Source organism: Phaethon lepturus, unplaced genomic scaffold (genome assembly GCF_000687285.1).
Source record: "Phaethon lepturus isolate BGI_N335 unplaced genomic scaffold, ASM68728v1 scaffold55057, whole genome shotgun sequence".
NCBI lineage: Eukaryota > Metazoa > Chordata > Aves > Phaethontiformes > Phaethontidae > Phaethon > Phaethon lepturus.
In genome coordinates this window covers 1,621-24,449 of record NW_010550824.1, presented here as the reverse complement: position 1 = coordinate 24,449, position 22,829 = coordinate 1,621, and the positions used below count along the sequence as shown (strand labels likewise).

At 37.9% G+C, this 22,829-nt stretch overlaps 1 protein-coding gene across 2 annotated transcripts; it reads right to left on the bottom strand.

The window, feature by feature from the left end:
* Nucleotides 1-2,192: 2,192 nt before the first annotated feature.
* On the bottom strand, nucleotides 2,193-19,249 carry LOC104623533 (zinc finger X-chromosomal protein). 2 transcript variants are annotated; one of them, XM_010290653.1, is made up of 7 exons: nucleotides 19,151-19,249; nucleotides 18,126-18,692; nucleotides 9,050-9,199; nucleotides 8,707-8,850; nucleotides 8,480-8,614; nucleotides 5,776-5,916; nucleotides 2,193-4,309 (listed from the first exon to the last, which is right to left on the bottom strand). In XM_010290653.1, exons 1-7 carry the CDS (start codon nucleotides 19,209-19,211, stop codon nucleotides 3,123-3,125), a joined length of 2,385 nt encoding a protein of 794 aa, XP_010288955.1. In that variant the 5' UTR covers nucleotides 19,212-19,249; the 3' UTR covers nucleotides 2,193-3,122. The 2 variants fall into 2 exon arrangements, with proteins under 2 accessions (XP_010288955.1, XP_010288956.1); XM_010290654.1 differs by lacking the exon at nucleotides 18,126-18,692 and having other exon boundaries at nucleotides 19,151-19,211.
* Between the last annotated feature and the right edge of the window lie 3,580 nt (nucleotides 19,250-22,829).

Genomic DNA, 22,829 nt, shown 5'->3' with positions numbered 1-22,829 from the left:
AGCCCCGCGGGCAGCGCCCGCGCCCCCGGGGGCTCACACGCCGAGAGAAGAGGCTCCGGCAGACACATTTTATTACGAGAGTTCCGACGACAGCGGCACACCTCGTGCGCGTCGAGGTTTGGTGGGGGCTTTTTGGGACAGGGTAGTAGCACGTAGCAGGTAACCACCTCGCTGAGAAACATTACGGCATTGTACGAAGTTTACCAGACACGGACCCTTCCAGATAAAAGCAGGCATTAGAACGGATTTTGAAGACCTGCCACCCCTGGCTTTCACTTTTGCAGACTTTGGCGTAAAGGTACATCTCAACGAAACGGGGGACTGAATCACCCGCACCCCAGCCCGACACAAAATGAGCTGAAAAACAGGGAGCAGAGAAACAAGCTGAAGTGCACTGGAGTTGCTGATGACCGTGTCCCTCACAACAACGCTGGATCTCAGTACTGGCATCAAATAGACTGAAAGTTCATTAACAGGAAAATATTTTGAATTTTATTTTTTCACGTTATTATCAAGTACACAATTACAATAATGTCACACATCCCTATATGATTCTATGTATTTTGTTTTTTTCTTTTGTCTTTTTTACAAAGTGTACAGAGGGAAGGACGTATACAATATTTAACAGGGTATTTTCTACAGAACAATAATTTATATTATGTCCTTGTAAAAATCTGTACCTTTTTTAAACATTAAACTGAAACATCCATTTTATAGCATTTGCTAAGCAAATTATTTAAGAATTAAAACTAACCTGTAACTAATGTCAGTACATTAACAGTAACTATAATTTCATTTTCTCTTTATACAGACAAATACATTTTACAAAATCCACTTGACCAAACCCTTAATTATTAAAAAAAAAAAAAAAAAAGTTTCAACATTGTGCTTTAAAAAAAAAAGCGCGTATGATTCCAGGCTACGTAAAAGAAAGAAAATGTGTAAAATTGTGTTCTTTGTCTTTCAGCTTATTTAAAAAAATAAAGTTCAAAATGGCTAAAATCCTCGGCAACGCTATGGGAATTTATGCAAATTTTGTACGCTTTTCAGGTTTCCAGTTAGAAAATGCTTGAAGGTAAGAGGGGGAACAAAAAAAGTCGCAGGAGGGTACACTCTGCAAGACACGAATGGAAAATCTCCATCGGGTTTTACTGCATCTGATTTGGCAAGCAGTAGGCAACAGACAGCTACGGCCATGTAGAAAATCCACTGAATTCACCGGGGATTTTGACGAAGGCACAGTGCAGCGCACCTAGGCATGACACACTAAAGGTTCACGGCCCGTTAGTAGCAATATTGTACAAGAACACGCTGGACAAGTCTGGGGGCACTGCCAAGCAGGCATCGAAATAAAGAAAAAAAACATTACACAGTAAAGGTAGTGACACGGCATCCGACTGAACTGCAAATCCAACACAAGTATTTCAGCTTACAGTGAAACAGAAGGGCTGAGCAGTAGGAGCAGGTAACAAAACAAAAGAGAAAAGGCCTAGAAGATGCACATCTGAAAGGAAACCTTTGTCCCTTTCCCACCCCAAACCTGAAATCATCCCCAAAATTCCTGTTCCATTGCAACAGGAAGTTACCTGCCTAGAAACAAGAGCCAACGCTGGGCTGGGCCCTGAGCCCTTTCTGTTAGCGAGCTGTTGGTTACAGATCTATCCTAAGCAGGCAGACGGATCCAAATTCTGCAATCTATCATCAACCAGCGGCTTTGGTGAGAATTTGAGCAAGGGGAGAGGGGCCGGGCCCTAAAGCCTGGCATGTAATTAAATAGATAGTTTGGGTTTTTTTGCTCTGCGGTTGTTGCTAAGGTATGTGACTTCGTGCTTTGTACATTTATGCTGCAATTAGCAAATGATACAGTGCTATTTTATAATAGTCTTCAGGTGGCAGAATTGCATATAATAATTGTAATGTTCTCCCAGCTGTTTATAAACAGATTAAAAGAACTGGGTTAATTCTGGATACTGTACTAATTAATAAACAGCAGCTTAACATAGCTGCTAATGGCTCAGGAAAAACATTCAGTTTAGAAAGAGTTCTGTTACTATCATAAGTTACTTTTCTTATTAAGGATATCTACATTTAAACACCTCTACTCCTTATGAATGCATCTCCTCCACTCCATCCCCCTCTGAAGCTCTCACTGTAAATATCTCGTTTCCAAAATCGAGGCACCTCTTGGTCTTAAATTTTATTCTAAAACAACTCACAATAAAAACATGACTCAAACACAAACTGTTCTTTCAAAGAAACACTAATATACATAAAAGCAGTAGGTTTGAAGTACGTTTACCAGCACGTACAGACAGTTGTGATCTATTAACTCTGCAAATGGAACAACAGTATTTTACGTTCCAACATTAAGACAGCAGTAAATTGAAAAAAACCCAACTCATTTGTAAGACGCAAAACCTTTCAAAGACAAAGAAGCACAGAACAACAACATAACATTTGAGCGTACTTTAGAATTTGCCAAACAGAGGTAACAAATGCCCCAAACCACTTTTTAAAAATTTTCCTCTGAAACCTGAATTAAAACGCAGAATAGTTCTCTGCAATAAAGTTAGACGTGTAACTCCTCAAACGGACAATAGTTAACCTGCCACAAAGTCTGTATAGTCAAAACAAGACAATCAGGTGAGCCCTACCGACTTCATCTTCAACATCACAATTCCCCATTTTATGCACATCTCTGACAATTTTATCAAGAGAAATTTAATCTTTTTAAAATTCACGACAAAGATGCATTAACATGGACACTGTGAGTATTAACGAGGTCAGTAAGATAAATATACTTAAATAAACTATTACGGTTGAAAAATTCAGTAAGAGACAGAGTTTACTTTATTAAATGCAACTTTATTGTTGCCATCTTTTCTTCATTTATTAAACAAACTGAATAGAATTCAGAACACGCTATTGAACAAAAGGTATAAAAGTCAACTAGAAGCAATAATCCTATTTTTATACAGCAACAAATCAAATGCACAGTATGTTTTTTTTGTTGTTTTTTTTTTTGTGTGTGTGTGATCGCAAGTGATTGGCTTTAAAATAAGCTAACTGCCCGAAAGGCAAAATTCCTTTATAATTCCAGCCGTAAGTCTGTGAAAGAGACTTTAAGGCAGACCAACATCTTTATGATGCCGCATAATGTGCTGGTTCTTCTCTGAAGGCCTTCGGAACCCTTTCTTGCAATACTCACAACGGTGAGGGTAGTCTTTTGTATGAATGGAAATAACATGCCGTTTGAAGCCTGAGGCGTCTGTAGTGCTATACTCACAGTACTCACATTGATAAACTTTCCTGCCACTGTGTGTTTTCATGTGTTTTTTCAGCTCGTTTTGTTGCCTAAAGCCCTTTCTACATCTCTTGCACCTGAACGGAAGATCCTTTGTGTGAACTGAGAGTATGTGGCGACTCAGAATGAAAGGGTCTGCAATCTTAAAGTCACAATGTCTGCATTGGTGCAATTTTTTACCCTTGTGAGCCGCCACATGTTTTTTCAGTTCCGAAGGCCTATGAAAGCCTTTATCACACATATCACACTTATGAGGATAGTCTTTTGTGTGGACTGAAATTATGTGTCGTTTCAGATCACTCGAGTTTGAGCTCTTGTGGTCACAATGCAAACACTGATGTGTTTTACTTTCTTGATGCATAAGCGTATGCTGCTGTAGCTCTTTGGTATCTGAAAAAGTCTGGAAACAAATATCACATTTGAATGGTGTTTCCTTACTGTGTTTAGTCTTTACGTGAGTTTTCAAATTGGAAGAGTCGGCAGATCGGTATTCGCAATATTGGCACTGGTACGGTTTTTCACCAGTGTGGATTCGCATGTGCTTCTTGAGCTCCGATGGATGGCGAAATCCTTTGCCACACTCCACACAAATATGAGGAAAGTTCTTGCTGTGGACAGCTAAAAGGTGATGACTCAGTAATCCTTGTTCTGCTGTCTCATAATCGCAGAATTTGCACTTGTGCATTTTGTTAACTCCTTTGTCCCTGTGCACCATCTTGTGAGTAAATAAAGTTCCTGCATGAGAGAAGCTTTTCCCACACTCATCACACTCAATAAGCTTTTCTGTTTTGTTGGTCAGCTTATGACTCTCCAAGTGGTTATGTAAACTTATTTTTTTATTCGTAGTGTAATCACAGTCTGTGCATCTGTATTTCTTCTTAGTAAGAAGGTGCTCTGGGTGGTTTTTCATGTGCCTTTTCAAGAAACCTCTAGATTTAAATTTCTTTCCACAAATCATGCAGGGGTAGACTGTCAATGGATGACCATCAGGGCCAATGATTATTGCTGAAAAACAACAAAAAGCCCTTCATCAATATTATACAACAATGTTACACTTCAATAAATGTCGTATTTCAACCTTAACAGTAAGCTGAATTGTTAAGTAAGATCAGAGTCAGACACATACACTATACTATATAATAAACAAGCTTGTTACTTGACTTTGAGGGAATTACTACTTTCATTCGTTCCTGTTATCAGGAGAAAGGAAATACTGTTTTTTGATGGAGACCACCAAAGCATCACCCAGGTGTTCTGCACCTCAAATAATTCTACTTCGAAGAATTCTGACCAAGTTCACACGTTAAATACACACAGAAACCAATGCTGGTGCAAAGAGCAGCAGCCAACCTGAGTATTACATAGTAAGTATAGCACAGGATCTTCTCTGACTTTCCACAAATCTGTAGATAAAGTTTAATCTGGCAGTTTCATCACCTACTGCTGACTACAATTCACAAGTCCCCAAACTAACACCTCCTTCTTGTGCCATCTGTCACAGTTACAATCTGAAGAGGTATCAAGCAGGAATCAATGAGAATACATTTCACATACGGACACCTCAAAGCTTTGGAACTTATTTACACTCATACGTCAGCCTGATTTGTTTATCTTGAATTTGTCTAGGCATGCTAAAAAGCTCTCTTTCCCAAAAATGTTTTAGAAGGAGAACTGACTAAGCAGCTGGAAATAGAAAAAGCAAACCTTAAGATTAAAATTTGCCTGGTTTACTAATTCAGTGCTAGACAAAACAGAACTACAGTTAAGTCACAATTTGGAAAGAAACTTTTAGTATCATTTAAGGCAAGGCTACTAAAGAAAACAGTCACGTGCTTTTCAACTTTATCAGACCAAATAAATCATTCAGACCATAACACGCAGTAACAGCAGAACCAAATAATGCCAAAAAAGCACATCTGTTCTTACAGATGCAAGTAAGAAGATTGCCGTGAACCTCAAGGCAATTTATTTCACAATTAAACCAGAGAAGGATATAGAAGTTACACTACCTACTGTAACATACAACGTTCAGATTTTGCAGTTACATTTCATTATATCAGCTCAGTAAGTATTGTTCTATATATTTTCAATAAAGACCAAAAGCATTTTTAAGAAGTACTATTACAGAACACTGTTTATCTAACATCACCTTTAAAAAAGTTACATTAAACACTAAAATTGGTGTGGCAAGTTAAGTACATAGGTTTTTAACCTTTTGCTATAATACTGTTTTTTTCTATGTCAGAGATGGTTTCTTCTGAAACACTCCCCACAATCCAAACCAGCTATGTATTTAAAAACTTTAAAATAAAATATTCACTCATTTATGATGTAGAAGTGTTGTCAACAAAATAATTCCCAAAATAATCACTGTTTTTTTACAAGATATTGCACATGCTATCAGCAAAGTATGTCTTTTTATGGATAGGTGCCTGGAGGAACAAAACTATAGCCAGCCACCAGATACTCACCTGTTTGATACTGCCTAGACTCAGGTCTCCTTTTTTTCTTTGGTTTTTGCTTAGCCAGTCTCCCAAGTCCAGCAGACTCATCTATGTGCAAAAGAGCACTTGCAGTGCCATTCCGACTTTCAATGCCATCATTATTATTACCTAACAAGGTAAGTTAAAAAGTTACCTACCATTATCACTCTACAGATTATTAGAGCAACAAACTCTACAAGGATAATAAAAGAAATGATAAACTATTATCTGGTCATTTAATCAAACCATAATAATGTACAGGATGAGCTGCAAAACTTCTCTTTCTGTTGTAACTTATGAATTATGTTTGGTATTACGAACCTAGAAGAATTGCCTTTGTTAAACTAATTTTACAGGAGTACACAATTTACAGGAATTAATGGTTTTCCATTTCACACAGAATTCTCCTTTAAATGCAGTATTTTTTGCATGTCTTCGGTTGCTAATTATGCTCAAAATGTTTAATATCAGTAAACAATAGTATGACATAATATTTACTGTGCCCTATTTTCTTCCCAGTCCTGAACTACATTCATGTGTGAACTCCCGTTCCCTTCTGGACATCTGAATTCACCTGACTGAAGTTTCTCACACAGCAAGTTTCAGAACTGGAACTGCGATCAAAGAATCACTCTGAACAGCCCATAACCTTGCATACAAAGTACACTACTTACTATTTGCACACCTGATGCTTTAACACTTACAAATTCTTTCTACTGGGAACAAAAGGCATGCTCAGTATCGTATAATAGAAAAGAAACAATCTTTGCCGCACAGAGCTTCGTGTTTAATACACAAATGGTATCACTGGATGTAAAACAAACATGAAAATTACAGGTAAATATATCTATATATTTGTGAAGGTATTTACTGGCAATCAGTTTAACATTGGTGATTGAAGGGCATAAGTAAATTCTGAATAACAAATTTTGTGGTTAAGTATTTACTTGAATCAATGGAAGGCAACAGGTCCTAGTGAAAGCAAAGCAGACAAATAAGACAGGAAAATTGAAGAGGAAGAAAGTGCAAGATGCTCAATAGCTGTTCCCTTTGTAGAGTACCGAGAATGAATATTCATGATTAATGTAAGAAGACTCAGAGCCAGGAATAGGCATGTGCAGAGCCTGAAGATTCTGATCCATATGCTAGCTCAAGCATTGAACAGCAAATGTGGCAAGTGACAAACATTGAAAACAAAAACCAGTTTCACATCTTAGATGTAGAAAGTACAGTTTGCAGCAAGTGCATGAAGAGTGCTTCTAGAGTATAACAGAACAGGCCCCAAACATTTTCCAATACTAGAATAAAATTGCAAAATCTTTCTGGAATGTAAAGCACAGTGGGACTGTGCTTTGCTACAATACAGCAACAAAACAAATTTTGGCATTTTAAGATGCCATTGTTATCAGCTCTTAAACCCTCTTTTAAGTGGAGAAGAGTTCTGAGAAGTGCAGACCACAAAACTCTGCAATTTTTATGCCTTCATGCTTCGCTATTTCTTCCCTTCCCCGCCACCTCTCACCTTGCATGTTAGGGTGCTTACTGCTGACAATGCAATGACTACACTGTTTCCCACATTCTTAAATTCTCCTTTCAATTCCATCTCTCTGTTCTTAATACACTCTGCTCAATTTTCTCCTCCTTCTTCAAAATCACTGAATGTTCAGTCTACAACTGTTGTTTCGAGTTCATTTAATCGCATTTTTAATTCACACTCAACCTGGCTTCTGTCCTTTCCTCTCCACTGAAACTGTGCTCACCAGTGTACGGCCAAAGATAAGGCTCTGGGTGTACTACCATCCATCTCCTAAACATTTAACACACGCTGCTCCCTGAAATCTTGCCCTCCCTTGACTTACATTTGTGATTCCAGCCCCCATCGCATTCTCAGCACTTCCCTGCCATTTGTTTGCTGGCACCATCACCACAATGCACATAATGCAGATATAAAACCTAAGTTTTGTCCTCTACTCCACTATTTCTTCTGCTTTGTTTACTCAAATTATGTTTAGAAGGAGAACAGGGCAATATGGAAAAATTTCTACAACTAGATTTTGGTCTATCAGCTTACATAAGTTTGGGAAATCAGTTGTGCACCAGTTGGTGCTCAGATACTAACGACAAAGAAAAATGGCTCTGCATGCTGGAAATATTCTCAAGGTTCTGCTATAATTTTAAGATGTGTCCCTCCATCTTCTTTTTTGTTACTCAATTATTTCCATTAGTGAAATTATGTATTTATATGTTCATCTAGAAAGGATTTAAATCAGGCTAGAGGTAGGTTAGTGCTGCTTTTCACTATTACACTGAATCTTACTTATTCCCATTTGCTTTTATTTTACCCCCAAATAGAAATATTCAGTTCTATTCCCAAGCCAGCTCTGATTGTGTCCTCAAACTGTGAAGGATAGATGTACTTGAGATGCCATTTTTCAGCTGAAAGCTCATATACTTCCCCTTCTACATCAAGAAAATATGAAGGAAAATGCCTGTTAAAATAGGAATAAGAAGAAGCCTGCCTTACAGCTGCTTCTTCTCTTTCTAATTTTAAGGCTCATTATGCCAAGAAACTATTCTTAAACTAAAACTTTAAAACAAACACAAAAGCACAACTACTACACTACCTTCCACAAATCTCAGACATTTTGCTATAGACAGTGTCACCAGGAAGAATTCTTTGAATGTTACCTACCATAAGCTGCTGCCCAAGCTATGGGCATGAAAGTTTTAATTTCAGTGTCATCAATCTGCTGTTCATGGGCCACTGCTGCATCCTCCTCTCCTACAATCACTTCCATATAAACCTCATCAGCTATTTCTGCAACATCTAAGAGAAAAAGAAGTCAAGAAAAAATTAATAGGAACACTGCACTGTTGAAAGTGAAAACCCCTGTTCCCAAACGAAAGCCACCTACTTACTTAAGTCTTCATCTTCATGCTGAGAATCATTTACAGTCATGTAAACCATTTTCTCCCTTGGAATACGAATACTGCTATTTTGATCAAGTAATCCAACTGCGTGGTCATTCTCTGGCTCGCTCTCGACAATGTCTACTGTGCCCCCTAATTAGGAAAACCAGAGCAAAATATTTTAAATACACTTTGTTCAAATCCTATGCTAAACTGCAGAAAACTGGAAGTGTGTAACTCTTTAACATTTAGACCCACAGCTCTTTACAGGTGACTTGAGAGAAACCACAGTCTCTAATTATGCAAAATTTCAAATGTCAAGTTAGGGTATTCTAAAATGAGCGTATTTTACCTAAATCATCTTCTCCAGGATCTGCTTTGAATATATAGACCTTGATGACTTCTGGACAAATGCCATCCACTTTACACGAGCCACTTTCTGACTCTGCTTCCATGGTAATTTCAGCAGAACCTTCGTGTTCTATCTTACCAGCATCATCCACTACAAAAACAAATTATTACAATTATCCAGTCATACACAGACAGACATATACGAAAGACTTTATTACATTATTATTCAAGTTTGGAAGCAGTTTAAAATTATGTTGTGATAAAGAACCTACCCATAAATATTTTTTTCATGTCCTTGAAAACAATGACAATAAACACAGAAAGAAATTCAAGCTCTATCTTCTAGTTACGGGGGAAGAGCAAGATTGCTGCAGTGATACAACTAGAAACATGAGCACCACACCAGGCAATACTAATAGGGAAACAGTGATCTGCAGCAGGATGATGGTAGGAAGAAACTACACATTCGTACTTACTCTGTGGCATAATTTCAGTTATTCTCAGTTTTAATTGCTTTCTCCTTCACAACTAATAAGCTATTAACTGCTTTTTTCAAAAGCGTTATCTGTGCTCAACCCTGTCTCTAAGGCAAGCAGTACTACTTCTGCCAGTCAGACCTGGTTCCTTGCAAAGCAGTGTTATTGAAGCTCCTTCATCTGACAAGAGAGGAAACCTAAATGAAAACTACAGGAAGAAAACCCTCCACTTTTCTCACCCGCTCCACAGCTGAGGGATCAAGCACAGTGTCAAAGCGCTGCCTTGATGCTACAGCACTGGTGAACCTATTCAACTGATTGCTCACGGTGCCCTTACTGAAAGGGTCTTGCACTGCATTTTATGCTGTAGTCCTATATACTCTCTTTCCTATCGTCTCAAATTTTGTTCTCCTCCTTGCAGAAGTGCACCAACACCATGCTTCAGTTTGAATTGCCATAACTTGCCTAGGCCTCCCACATAAACCTGGCTAACAGCCAGCTTTATGAGGAACACATTTCTGATTTTTAAGACATACTCCACATAGGCATGTGCACTCACACACCATCTTACTTTACCAAGCATGGGCTTTCAAGAAATAAATACTAAACATGCATTCACAAAAATAAAATCCAGCATCTCAAGACCTTCAGAGAATGTCCCAATTTCAGAAGCCTCAGAAGTTTCTTGAGTATTGAGATTATTTAAGAATTCTTAACATGATGGCATACTTTTGTAATTTGTGACTTTATTGTTTATAAAGTCACTTATAGAGGCTGACATGGCTCCCTCAGGGCCACGCATAACTCCAATTCATGACAAGACGACATGACATTTATACTAAAGGAAATGTAAGAACTGTCCTATAAATGCTGTAGAATTAGGCTACCACGCCTAGCACATAAAAAATACTTAATGAAGTATGTTTATTTTACCGGCATTCATTAAACTACCCTCAAAACTAAACCATAGCTTAACTACTCAGTAACTGCAGCTCTTCCATTGACTTTAAGATCTACTTAAAAAAAAAAACAAACACAAACCATTATTACTATTATTCTCCTGCCATGAAGTCAATAAATTACCCTTTAAATAAGATAAACTAACACATATTCTGTCTCATGTATCAAATACAACTGTATTTAAGTACAATTTCTCAATCAAGCATCATTATTCACAAAGAAATAGGAGTGATATTAAATTATGAAGCACTAAAATAAACTAATCTATCTCCTCACCAAAAAAGCAGCAGAAAAAACATTAAATACTCTTATGCCAAGTTCATGACCAACGGCCATTGTACAGAATGTTTCAAGCAGTACGATGCTTAAACAATGATACTGTGTCACAGGACAACATTAACGTCTTGCAGCTGAAACCCCAAAGCATTTCAACAGTAAGAACTTTAAGACGTTCTTTTAAGTCGTGTTAACAATGTAGCTCCACAGTACATATATTCAGCTATTGAGCAGACTTTCATAAATTCTTTGGCATATGCATGAAACACCAAACGTCACTGGAACTCTGACAAAAAGAAAATTTGTTTTAATTCCTACACTAAATTTATGTAGATGTTCTCCTTTTAACTTGGCTGTTTCCAGTGTCACGCACGTGTACTTGGAAGGCTTTCAAATCAGCCTAGACTGATTTTACACTGCTGAAGCCAAAGGGGAAGTCTGCCACCAAGCTCAACTGATGCTGGAACATACTCAAGGATGGAAAATTATGGCTGAAGCAATCAAAGAGAAAACAAACCTACGTGCACCAATGTGAAACAGACTGGTTTCTTTTAGCCAAAACCGAGGTTTTTCTACTTCCATACATATATAGAAGTATCCATTGATAACACTCACACAACAGACGAATTCTAGATCTTAAAAAAACATTCCATTTACTCTTTGAAGTAAGTTCTCCAAGGTTCAAAGTAATCTTTTAAACAACATGATTAAAAAAATTGTTATACAATTTAGAGTTTGTTTATCCCCGATTCCCTCTATATTCAACAGTGTTTTTAAAATGTAACAACTAATCTAAATATTTTTAACAGTTTTTTTAACAATCCATTAAACTGTTAGGAAACTGATGTGTAGGAATATTAGGCCAACTCTTCTCATCCAAAAGGGAAAAATTTCACTCTTGACAGGTGGTAATACTTGAAAAACTAAACTCCCTGAAGGGCTTGAAAAGTAATAGTATTTGCAGTATAGTAGCAAACAGGTAACAGGAAGAAAGATAGGGTGGAACAGAAAAGGTAGAAGAAAGATAAAAATCAGAAAAAGAGACAAAGCAGGTGAAAGAGAATAGATATATATCACACAAAGCACCATCTCCACGGTATTTTGTTGTATAGCTACGTAAGCATTTATCTATATAGATTCATTGATGCTCTGGCAGCATTTATGACATTTGATTTCTATTTAACACTTTCCTTATGTTTCTGCATTCTCCACATATCTCAGTCTCACAGAGAAAATGATATTCATAAATACTTGACTGATCAATGTTTGAAGTTGGAACTCTGATGTTTGAATTCATTCAAATTCACAGCCCATCAAGGGATCTCACAAATACCACGCATGACTGATCTTCTCTCACATTGTTCCTCTTTGAAATTAAAAAACAAAACAAACAAAACCAAGCAAACATTAAAAAAACCCAACAAAAAAACCCAACTTTAAATGTATTACTTAAGCTTAAAAGACACCACTCCCTTTCAAGTAGGGACCCTGGGCAGTTATTAAACTAATCACAATTTAGATGACAGAAAAAAGTTCAGGCCAGCATTAGTCCAATGCTGTCACTTGTGCCTCCATTTAATGATATTAACTGAACACTAAAAAGTTTAAATGTATTATTTCTTCCCCCCTCTACTAGCTGGTAGCTTTACTTCAGTAAACAAGTAGATTCAGACTAATTCTCCAAGTAAAAAAAAAAAGCGAAAAATTATTAGACACATTATGTTATGTAAATTGCAACATTCTATGGCTAGTTTGCTGACGTTCTTCACAGACTTTGCTGATCAGAGGAGCCTGCTCTTTGCATACTATGAGCTGTAGGAAACAGCTAAAAAAAGTATGCGCTTCGCCAATGTTGCAATAATTGCTTCCATATAAAGACAATGCTTGATTTTTTTATTAAAAGCACGAACAGTTGAGAAAAGTGTCACACAACACGAAAGATGTAGCATATTTAAAGCCTGTCTAGTTACTATTTACATTACAAGGAAATCAACAAAAAGAGACCAACAGATAAAAAAAGGAATAAAGAGTAAAGCAAAGAAATAAAAGAGGCAACATGAACAATGGATTGTTTAATGTGTTCTATTATGAAGACAGCATTTTTCTCCTAAAAGTATTACACCTAATGAAAAAAATCATATAATGTCATAAGCTATAGTATCCAATCAATAATTATCTCCTGTATCTTTATCCTTCTATTAAAATACATCCAATGGCATTTTTGGGACAGAAACAAGCTCCTGTGCACTGATAATAAAAACAATACTTAAAAGCCAGCTGAGGCCAGTTTCCCCATATAGGAACATGAATGCTAGACCAAGATCCTGCATTTGCTTAAATGGTACATCTTTTATTTAACCATGACATATACACTTTCCTCAAGAGGTTGGTTTTAGTTTTTTATACCCAATATTTAATGGATCAGCAGATACACTTTGTAGCCTTGCAGTCTTTTACTCCTAACTAGAAAAAATGCAAATATCTGTAACTGTCTTTATTTTTTTAATGGTTTCCATAAGCTTTTGTATTTGTTCTTTCCTACCATTCCTCCTTTATCTGTGATTAAATGAGGAAAATAAAAGGACTGTAAAAGATAAAATTCACCTAAGCACTAAGATACCTTCCATCTTCAAGTACACACTGCTCATTGCTAAATAACACACTGAAACAGTGCTTAGAAACATTCTAAGAAAAAGTCTGTCTCTACAGCAGTTTAACAGATCTTAAAATCTGTCTGTGGAGCAATCAGACAAGAATCATCTAGGTCATCAGCCTCTATGTCCCCAAATGATTCTCTTCCCTGCTAAAAAAATGCGTATCATGGGGTACTTGCCTGCTTACAAAACAAACAACCCTATTTAACCATTCTTAATGGAAAAGGACACTGCTAACTATTCTGTTTTCTCTAAAATAGATTAAAAGCATGCTGTATTCCCCAGACAGACTTTGTTATCTGTGATAGAAACATTTCACTTGTACTTCACTTGATGGCAGAGAATTCCTAGACCACTGAAGAAGTTATTTTTACCGTCCAGTTATTTCTTAAATGGCAAAGCAGGTTTCCTAACCTGTGAGAAAATAGAAACCTGTTCTATTTTAATGCCATTGCCATTACACATGAGCAACAGCACATCCTATGCGCCTGAAGCTCCCCTCAGGGCAGCAATCTAGCAGAGGAGAACTTCCTGAGCTCCAAACTGGGATCTAACACTTGTCCCTCTCACCCTGCTCTCCCAGCACACAAACCAGATGAAGCTCTGAGGCATCACTCAGCTCAGGGAAACTCTCATCTCCCCCACCTCTCACTGTGAACTCCTGAGCAGCCTCGGCTGCAACAACTGTTCCTGCCATTCCAGCAATCCGCCAGAAGCATGGCAGCAAGTTCTACCTCACAGAAAAAACGTTACTTCCTGCATCTTTAAGAATCTCCAGGGAAAAAGAGGGAGGTACTTATTTATGCTAAAAAAGCAAATAAAAGCATTTTGTTTTCTTGACTAGAAGTCTACTGGATGGCCTTAATGAAGGCAAGAACTTTATGGCTTTGTTGATCAGATCCATTGCTTTCAACTTAAACATCCAACAAGGATAAGAAAAGACAGGTTTCGCCTAGACGTATGAAAAGATGCAATCATTATTCTCTCTCTTTGAGTACCCTGGGTTCTGACTCTTGTAATGAAAAGTGTTAATTCAGATACAGTAAACAAAAGACATGTCTAACTCAGAGGAAAGTAAGGATACGGATGCACATATCTGCAAACGTCTTTCCTCTCTATTTGCAAACATCATATAACTTCCTAAAACTGCAGCTTAAACTTTGTGAGGGTACTCTTCCCTCTCTCCAGACTCCCCTTGTCAAACTTCTTTAATGCCTCACCATTCTTACTGCAATTAAATACGAGTATATCAGAGTACAACTGATGTACTCTGTGTGTCAGACTCAGAGTATGTGTCTTACTTTGCTAAATCAAATAAATCAGACAAGCAAAAAATCTTAATTTCCATCTTACGGCCAGGTGCAAGGCACTACTTTCCTTGGCTAGTAAATGCTGGGGCAGGGGGGTGGTGTTGTTTTGGCAAACACTAGCTAATCTCACCATTACTGTTTCACTTACAGAGAAACGATTTTCCAAGCCTTCAAATTTGCTACCAAATAATTAGTACCAGTGTGAGCCAGAACACAATTTATCCTTTCCTGACCAAACTCACGGACTGGCTTGTTATGGCACATGTGAAAGAAAAACTGGTTTCCTTGAATCCTTTTCCAGCTACTAACTAGTAGCAGTTTGCAGTCTTTGTTGAACGAATATCTGATTCTGCTCTGCCATTATGTGCCCCAAATCTACCATGGATCAAAAATGAAGCTTGAGGGCAAAGACAACAGTATCCAAGAAAAAAAGCTGAGTACATCAAAAGGTAAGCAATAACATAAGCTGTGCCAAGAAACATTATCTTGGAAATGAAAAAAACAAAGGCATAACAATGCAGAAACTAAATTAAATCCAAATGGGAAAAGAAATACTAAAATACTGAGTTTACTGAAGAAAAGTCACAGAATTAAACCCACAAGTACTCTTTAAAAAGACAAACCAGTCTGAAATCAAGAAAGAAGGTAGAAATACAACATCAAAAGAAGTACATAGATTAGCCCTTTCAAAACAAATACTTTCAGGATAAAGCTAAGAAAATTACCTTATTTTAAGAAAATCTATGTAGACTCAGTTCATTAGGAACAAAAATGGAAACACTTAAAGAGAGCCACAAGATAGGCAGAAGACAGCAAAAAGATTTTGCTAATAACCTCCACTGAAGAATATAGACTGAGAAACCTATGACAGAAAGAACAAAGTGTCATCCCCTGCTTTGTAAGTGACTAGATAAAAGAAGATAGGCAAACGCAGCCTGAAGAACACAGTCTAGCTCCCAGATCTGGGAAGCAGATACTATAATGGCAGAGAAAATTACATTCCAACATATATCCTAGCAGTTAGGTTTGCCAGAATCGAGCACAAATTTACAGGTCAGGATGAAAAAATCAAAAACTAGGCTGATGTTACTACCTTTTAAAAACCACTTAATACTAAGTTCAACTGAAGAACTGAGACAGTCAACAGATCAATAAACACATATACTGCCAATGCAAAAAAAAAAAAAAAACAAAAAAGGAAAAGTCAAATGATGTTTTTCATACATGGAAGAGACTATTTGGCAAGATAGTCTTTACTTGATGGAAAAGCACTAGAGTCTGACTTCACAACCAGAAGAACTTGTTATGCAGGCTTTAAACACAGTAGGTGGTAATAGGGAACTTCCCTTTAAAATGAACTGTAGAGCATACTTAACATTTTAAACACAAATAGAAAGATTGTATGTTTTGTAGCATAACAATTGCTTTAAATGCTATCTTATTTAAGGTCCTAAGCAAAGTATATTGCAAGACTATCAAGAGGCATTTAATATTAAATAAAGCATGAAACTGCAGAAATACATGACTGAAATTGAGACTATCCCAGCACAACTGAACAATTGAACTCCTGTGTTTTCTGCCAGTTACCACCTGTTGACAACTGGTACATCTAAGAAGACTTCCTAGCTGGGTGGGTATTTTAGGGATCATGCAATATGGCATCTACGAAGACATTCTGACTTCTTTCAGCCACTGGCAATGGTTGAATGGGACATCTATCTACCCAACCGTCTCACTTGAATTTCCACAGACACAGTTTGCAAAGTGTTCCTATGACAGCAGCCCCAGAGGCCTCACTCTGCTGCCCATGCTGCAGGATGACAACCTGCAGGGGAAGGCTGAACAGAGAGGAGCAACAGCATTGTAAACAGCTACAGTCAGGGACATGAAACAGGTAAGGATCACCACCAGAGTATTTATACAGTCAATTATCCATAGGTGGATTATCCACTTTGTTACCTAACTATGCTGCAGGTGCAGAAGCATTTGAGATGCTTTCATCTGATCTAACTTGAGTCCAGAATGAGAAAGTTTTACCTGTACCATAATGTACACAGAGTGCATTTACTAGTTTGGATAAATACTATCTCAGAGAGCAGCATCCCTGATCTATGTCACCTCAGTATGATCTTGCAGCTTAATTTTACAATATTTTGTTATCCATATTTTGCATTATCCCATTTCATTGTTTTCCCAGATAATAGAGAATTAACTGTACCTCATATAAACTCAAAACATGGCTGCACAAGGTTACTCAAGGAACTCAAGAGATGATAAATTAAGAAATGCAGTGATCCTAGGTAAGGAGAAGCAACATTAAAATCCATAAGTACAGAATATAAAATTAAAACAAGTTATTATACATTTCAAAAAAGTGTCCAAAGGAGAAAAAAAAAAAAAAGAAAAGAAAAAAAAAGGTAACTGAAGCAGAGCATGAAGTATACCTCATCAATGGAGTCATTTAACGCTAGACAAAATTGAAGCGCCTGAAATGGCAATTAAACAAACCAGCCTCACAAATCTTTTCTATTTCTATGACAAACAAATGTTCGGCAGTGACACTGTGATGTTCCTAGGTGCTGCACTGAGCAAGCATTGTAATAAGTAACATACTTAGATTAAGCTCTAGTTTGCACAAATGGATATCCTCAGTAGAAAAAGGACTGATGATATGCTGGTTTTCTCCACCCTCTACTTTAAAGTCTTCTGAAATATGATTCAAATGGATTGTGCCACTGTTCCTAAGGGAGATTAAGGTATTCACAGTTGCTTCTCAGCTATGAGCAGCAACAGCTACTCTTTTTGTTAGGAGCATACCTCTGTCCTTTGCTTAATCAAGAGAAGAAAACACATCCTAACAACAATGAAAACTATTGTTGCCCGTATCTAACTATAAATGGGGTGGAAGGGGAGCGGGCTTAGCAAAAAACAAGACAAGGATAAATTGTCATTTTGACTTCCAAAAAACAGGGGTTTTTTTACTTTCCCTTTTCCATGAAAGAATTTTTTTTGTTCTCTTAATGTCTTTGCCGTAATCTTAGTAACCTGCATACGTGCGTTTTCGAACAATGTCACATTTATTTTCTTTCAGTTCTTACTAACTATATGGCATTTAGTTTACTGGAATTCTTACTCTTTTGCTCATATGCTATAAAATGCCACAGAAATAATTTATAATCAGACATGCATTTGCCAGTATTTCTCTACATTAGTTTCACCAGAATTTTTAGCTGGTACATGTTCCTAAGATACCACCATCTGAGTACATTTGTGAGATCTGCATTTCATTAAATAACACAGAAAATACGGTTTTGGTACTGTTGTAAGCCCTTCCTCGGGTATTTAAAGCACCACCCAGGCCCGTATCATAAGAATTTCAGTGGCTTTACCCAGATACTTACAGGAAATCATAAGGTAATCTTCACAGTTGCCCTTCTCCTCTTGATGTTCCACAGGGATTCCATTGGCATCAATCACTGCCTCTGATGCACAGTCTGCCACTAAGACTTCTTCAGAAACAACATCTGTTCCCAGAGTATCAGTGACAATATCTGCTTCTTCAACGTTATCGTGAACTACATGTTCTACATGTCCAACTTCAGGTACATGCATTGACTCACTTGTCAGTACATGTTCTGGTATAGACATTGCTTCTGCTGTTATGTCAGAAGCTAAAACATCATCTGGGACAGTGCAATGAGCCAAAGAAACCTCTTCAGCTACGTCTGTGTCCAGCACTTGTTCAGGAATAATGACAGTTTCAGAAACGTCTGGCTCCTCCATGATATCTGGGCACTGAACATCCTCAATAACAACATCCTCAATGACATCTTGGATTACTACAGAATCTGGATCATCAGGAACAAAATTATGCACGGTTATATCTGAGTCGACTACATCTGAAACAAATACTGTTTCCTGTACTTCCACAACAATTTGATCTCCATCCATATGTCCTGCATCAGCTCCTGAAAAACAGAATTAAAATAGCAGTTAAACTGCAAAACTAACTCAGATGAAGCAGTTAATAATTGAAATTACTTCTATCTTACTTCAACTTTTACACTATGCTGCAATTTAGTAAAAGAGGTATAATAGCCTGTAAGCAATTAAGATAGGCAGGTATATAGGGAGCTGATAAAGCAAGTCCTCAGTAGATGCTAACATAACTCAGGATGAACAACATTTTCTCTCCTGGAAAAGGTTACCAATTTTTAGACTCTCCCCCAATATCCAACTATTACTTGACAGAACCGTTGCTCATTCATATTGCCCCGAGTAATGAAAACAACTGAAAATCGGAAGCGACTACTCTACACAAAAGATTGATGCAGCATAGCACTTTTCAGCAAAGACAGAATAAATGACAAACAGTCAATAGCATCGAATGTGAATACTCTTATCTACATATTATCTCCTGACAGACCTGTTGGATCAAAAAATGCATTTGGCTCATGTGGCTGCAATTCAAGCCCATCTTCATCCATGGCCTTTAACTCTCATCAGTCACAGTGTCTGCAGAAGGCAAAGAAGAAAGGTTATTTAACTTGTATTATGCTGTGAAGGTTGCCCCTGCCTGTGCACTGAAAAGTGGAAATTTTGGGCACATGGCAGTTAACAGGTAACACCTCGTGACTTTAAGATGGACCAGACTTCACTCAGCATACCACTGTTTGGGATTCCAGAAATACTACTCTAGAACACCAAACACCCAGGGTGCGAGTCAGAGGAGTGTGAGCTCCAACACTCCACGTCCATTTCTCAAAACCCCACAGTTCCACAAACATAGAAGCAGCTGATAAAGGATATGAAAATATGATTACTTATAATCTTACAAAGAAAAAAAATTAAGACAAAGCCTAGACAAGTTCATGCTCAAATCTCTTTTGGATGGTGGGGAAGACAGCGTTGTCAAATCAATAAAGCTCAGTAAGGTAAGTTAAAGGTAGACAGCTAATAATCTGAAATGCACACCACTTTTGATGTCCTGTGTTCATACTTGGGCAGTCAGGAGGATGTTACTTATGTCACTTCAGGAACTGAAATCATCACTGTAAACTGCTTCCAGAACATAACATCATATGTTTTCAAACCCTGGATGTATAAGTATTTAAAAAACTCCTGCCCTAAGACAAAGTACCTATTCGTTTTTGTATTAAAAAATATAACCAGTTCTCAAAAATCACCAAATGTCATATTCTACCAAATTTCTTTGAACAAAATGTCAACATTTCTTCAATGCATAACAACAACTTAAGATTTCAATCTTCTTAACAAAAGAACCAAACAAGACCACAAAGTTAAAATACTAAAATCTGAAACTGCAATCTAAATTTTAATGCTTACCTATGTGCGTTGTAATTAGGATCAGGCAAACCTAGCTGGGTAAATTGCAAACCAACATAAACTTGTACTACTCCCTTGCACTTAGTCCAGCTAATTTCCTAAGTACAGAACCAGCAAGAGGCAAGAGAATGTTGCTACACGTTTCTGCTTGTGTTTCTCTATGAGTGAAAGATGCGATTCTCCTTCCTCCAAACATTTTTCAGAGCGACAGGCAGAAATCTCCCCATTCCTGTGACACTTTCACATAAGACCTAGAGAAAACATTAAGATTCTGCCCAAGGTTTCCATAAGAATCATAACCTTTCCAAATTACGTCAACTAACATTTACATCAATTAATCCTTCATGGGGAAAACTGCTATACAAAAGAAAATTAACCACCACTCCAAAACACAAACCTACAACCATAATCTGTAGCAAGTATTTTCTAGACTTCACCATTTTTCCAGGTCAACTTTTCTCAACTCTTCACAGCTAACCACCTAATTTGTATAGGAGAAAATGTATTCTTACAAGTTGAGGGAGAAATATAGCCAGAAATTGAACTAGAGGAAATGCAGCAGCAGTCTAATAATTTTCCGAGGGGTCTCATATTTGTGTGATGTTCAGTTGGAAGGCCTCTATATTTTAAAGACAGCTACACTAACACATAATTGTGATGTCCAGTTGGACATAAATCACCTCACAATTATTCTGACTGCCAAGCATTTCTGTCAGAAGCACCCACTATTAACAGGAACAGCTCATCACACAGATGCTTTTTTCAGAATCAAGAGCAAAAGAAAAGTGTTTCTCGGCCTCAGATACAAGACATAGCTTGACTGATGACAATCAACTTCTTCCATGCCACAGAAACAAGAACAGAATACAAAGTTTCATACAGTCATTTAAGCAGAAATTACTCATATCCAAATCGGTTTACTTCCATCTATTCAGTATACACCTAGCCAGTCTATTACAAATTTCTTTCTTATTCATCTTGTCATGTTTTCTGTGTTGTCTTCCCTGTTTAGTTTCTTCTTTTCTGTTGCTTCTTCTCCTTCTTGTGTGCCTGCACCTGTATCATGTTCATTACCTCCTCATCTGCTCACTTAATTTCTCCAGCTTATAACTACAGCATGCTCCCATCATTCACACACAGCCATGCTACTCATAAATTTGTAGCAAAGACTGTATAAGCAATTCAGAGATTTTTTTTTTTTTTTTTGAGAAGGCGGCAGCAGGGATTAAGGGTTGGCAGAAATAAATTGCCTCTGTCCTCGGGCAACACACACATAAGAAGGTAGCACTTGCTGTCCAGCTCTCTGGGAAAAGTCAGGAAGCTGTTTCTGCCTGTGCTTTTGAGGATTGTATTATCATACATATTAGCCTCTGATCAGCTGGGACCCAACCAGCTTGAAGTGCCAGTTTACCACTAGCTACTGGAAGAACTGGCATTTGTTTCCTCTGCTTCCTGCTTTCATCACCCACCTGACCACCACTCCACCACAAATTCATACTTCTTATGATTCATGCATGTACTTTCTCTACCCTATCCTCTCCCCAAATTCCTCACTGTCTCTATGACTGAGGCTCTCTTTCATTGTCCTTCTGCCTATCCTCCTCACCCATGAGAGCCAGAGGCTGCCACCACTGCTTCCCGGCTTCCAGGACAAGTCTGTTGATGCCATCTCTTCGCTGCTGCTCTCACTGCCGCACACACTCCAGGCGACAGACGCCAAAACCAACAAGTCTCTGTGGTGTTCAAGACAGTGCAGTTTCATAAGACACTGCTACCAGCAGTGACAGCCCAGCAGACCTTCAGATGCATACTCTGCACAGTAGTGTGGCCTCTTCTGGTCTTTTCACCTACAGAGGCATAGTATGTGCAAAAAGAAGGCTCAGGTTCTAAAGGAACCGAAGCCGTTTCCCAGGCACATTGGTCTAAGACTGAGTCTAAGAAGGGACAGAGATTTATGCTTTGGTACTTGGTCCAAAGAAGAAAAAAAACACCAACCCTTTCAGTGAATGAGTTTCTTCCTAAATAAGGTTTCTCATAATGTGGTTTTGTACCCAGACCCAGACAATAAATTCAGGCACAGAAATCCTTACCCCTGTGCAGGACTACAAGGGCTTTAAAAGTGCTCCACTAGAGAACAGACCCCCCACCTCCACAGAAATTTGCTGCGGAAAGAGGACTAGAAGAATATGCAGGCATTTAAAACACAACTTAATTAAACTGTCTAAAATTATAGAAGTGCCTAAATCAAAATCTGCATACCAAAAAGGCATCAAGACATTTGTTCATGGATAGGGGAAAAAAAATTCCCTAAAAATTTCCTGAAACCATCTCAGGTTTTGAGCATTCTAACCCGTAGAAGAGAAAATACTGTGTCTCTTCATGCTTGCTCTTCTTCTGAGCAGCGGGTCAGCACAGGGGCCCAAGACTCAGACACACAAAGGAAGATATGCCACATGGTTCTGTACCACCAGCTCTGTGATGAAGACACTGTTCTACAACATGAGAAATACAAGAGCTTCTTGTTGCAAGCACCACATCAACCACCTTCAAAATTCCTTGGCACGCACCCTAATCTATGTGGTACCATAAGGCTAAGAATCAACTCCAGCAGTTCATTTTCCTGCAAGATTTCAAGAAGGGCAGAAAGTCATCTCAGTTCTTCCAAAATATTCCAGCCGACACTTACCTCAGGCGCAGGTTCTGGCATTGAAACAGACAGAATCCATTTTCAGTTCTGGTTTTGGAACCTAAACTCTCAA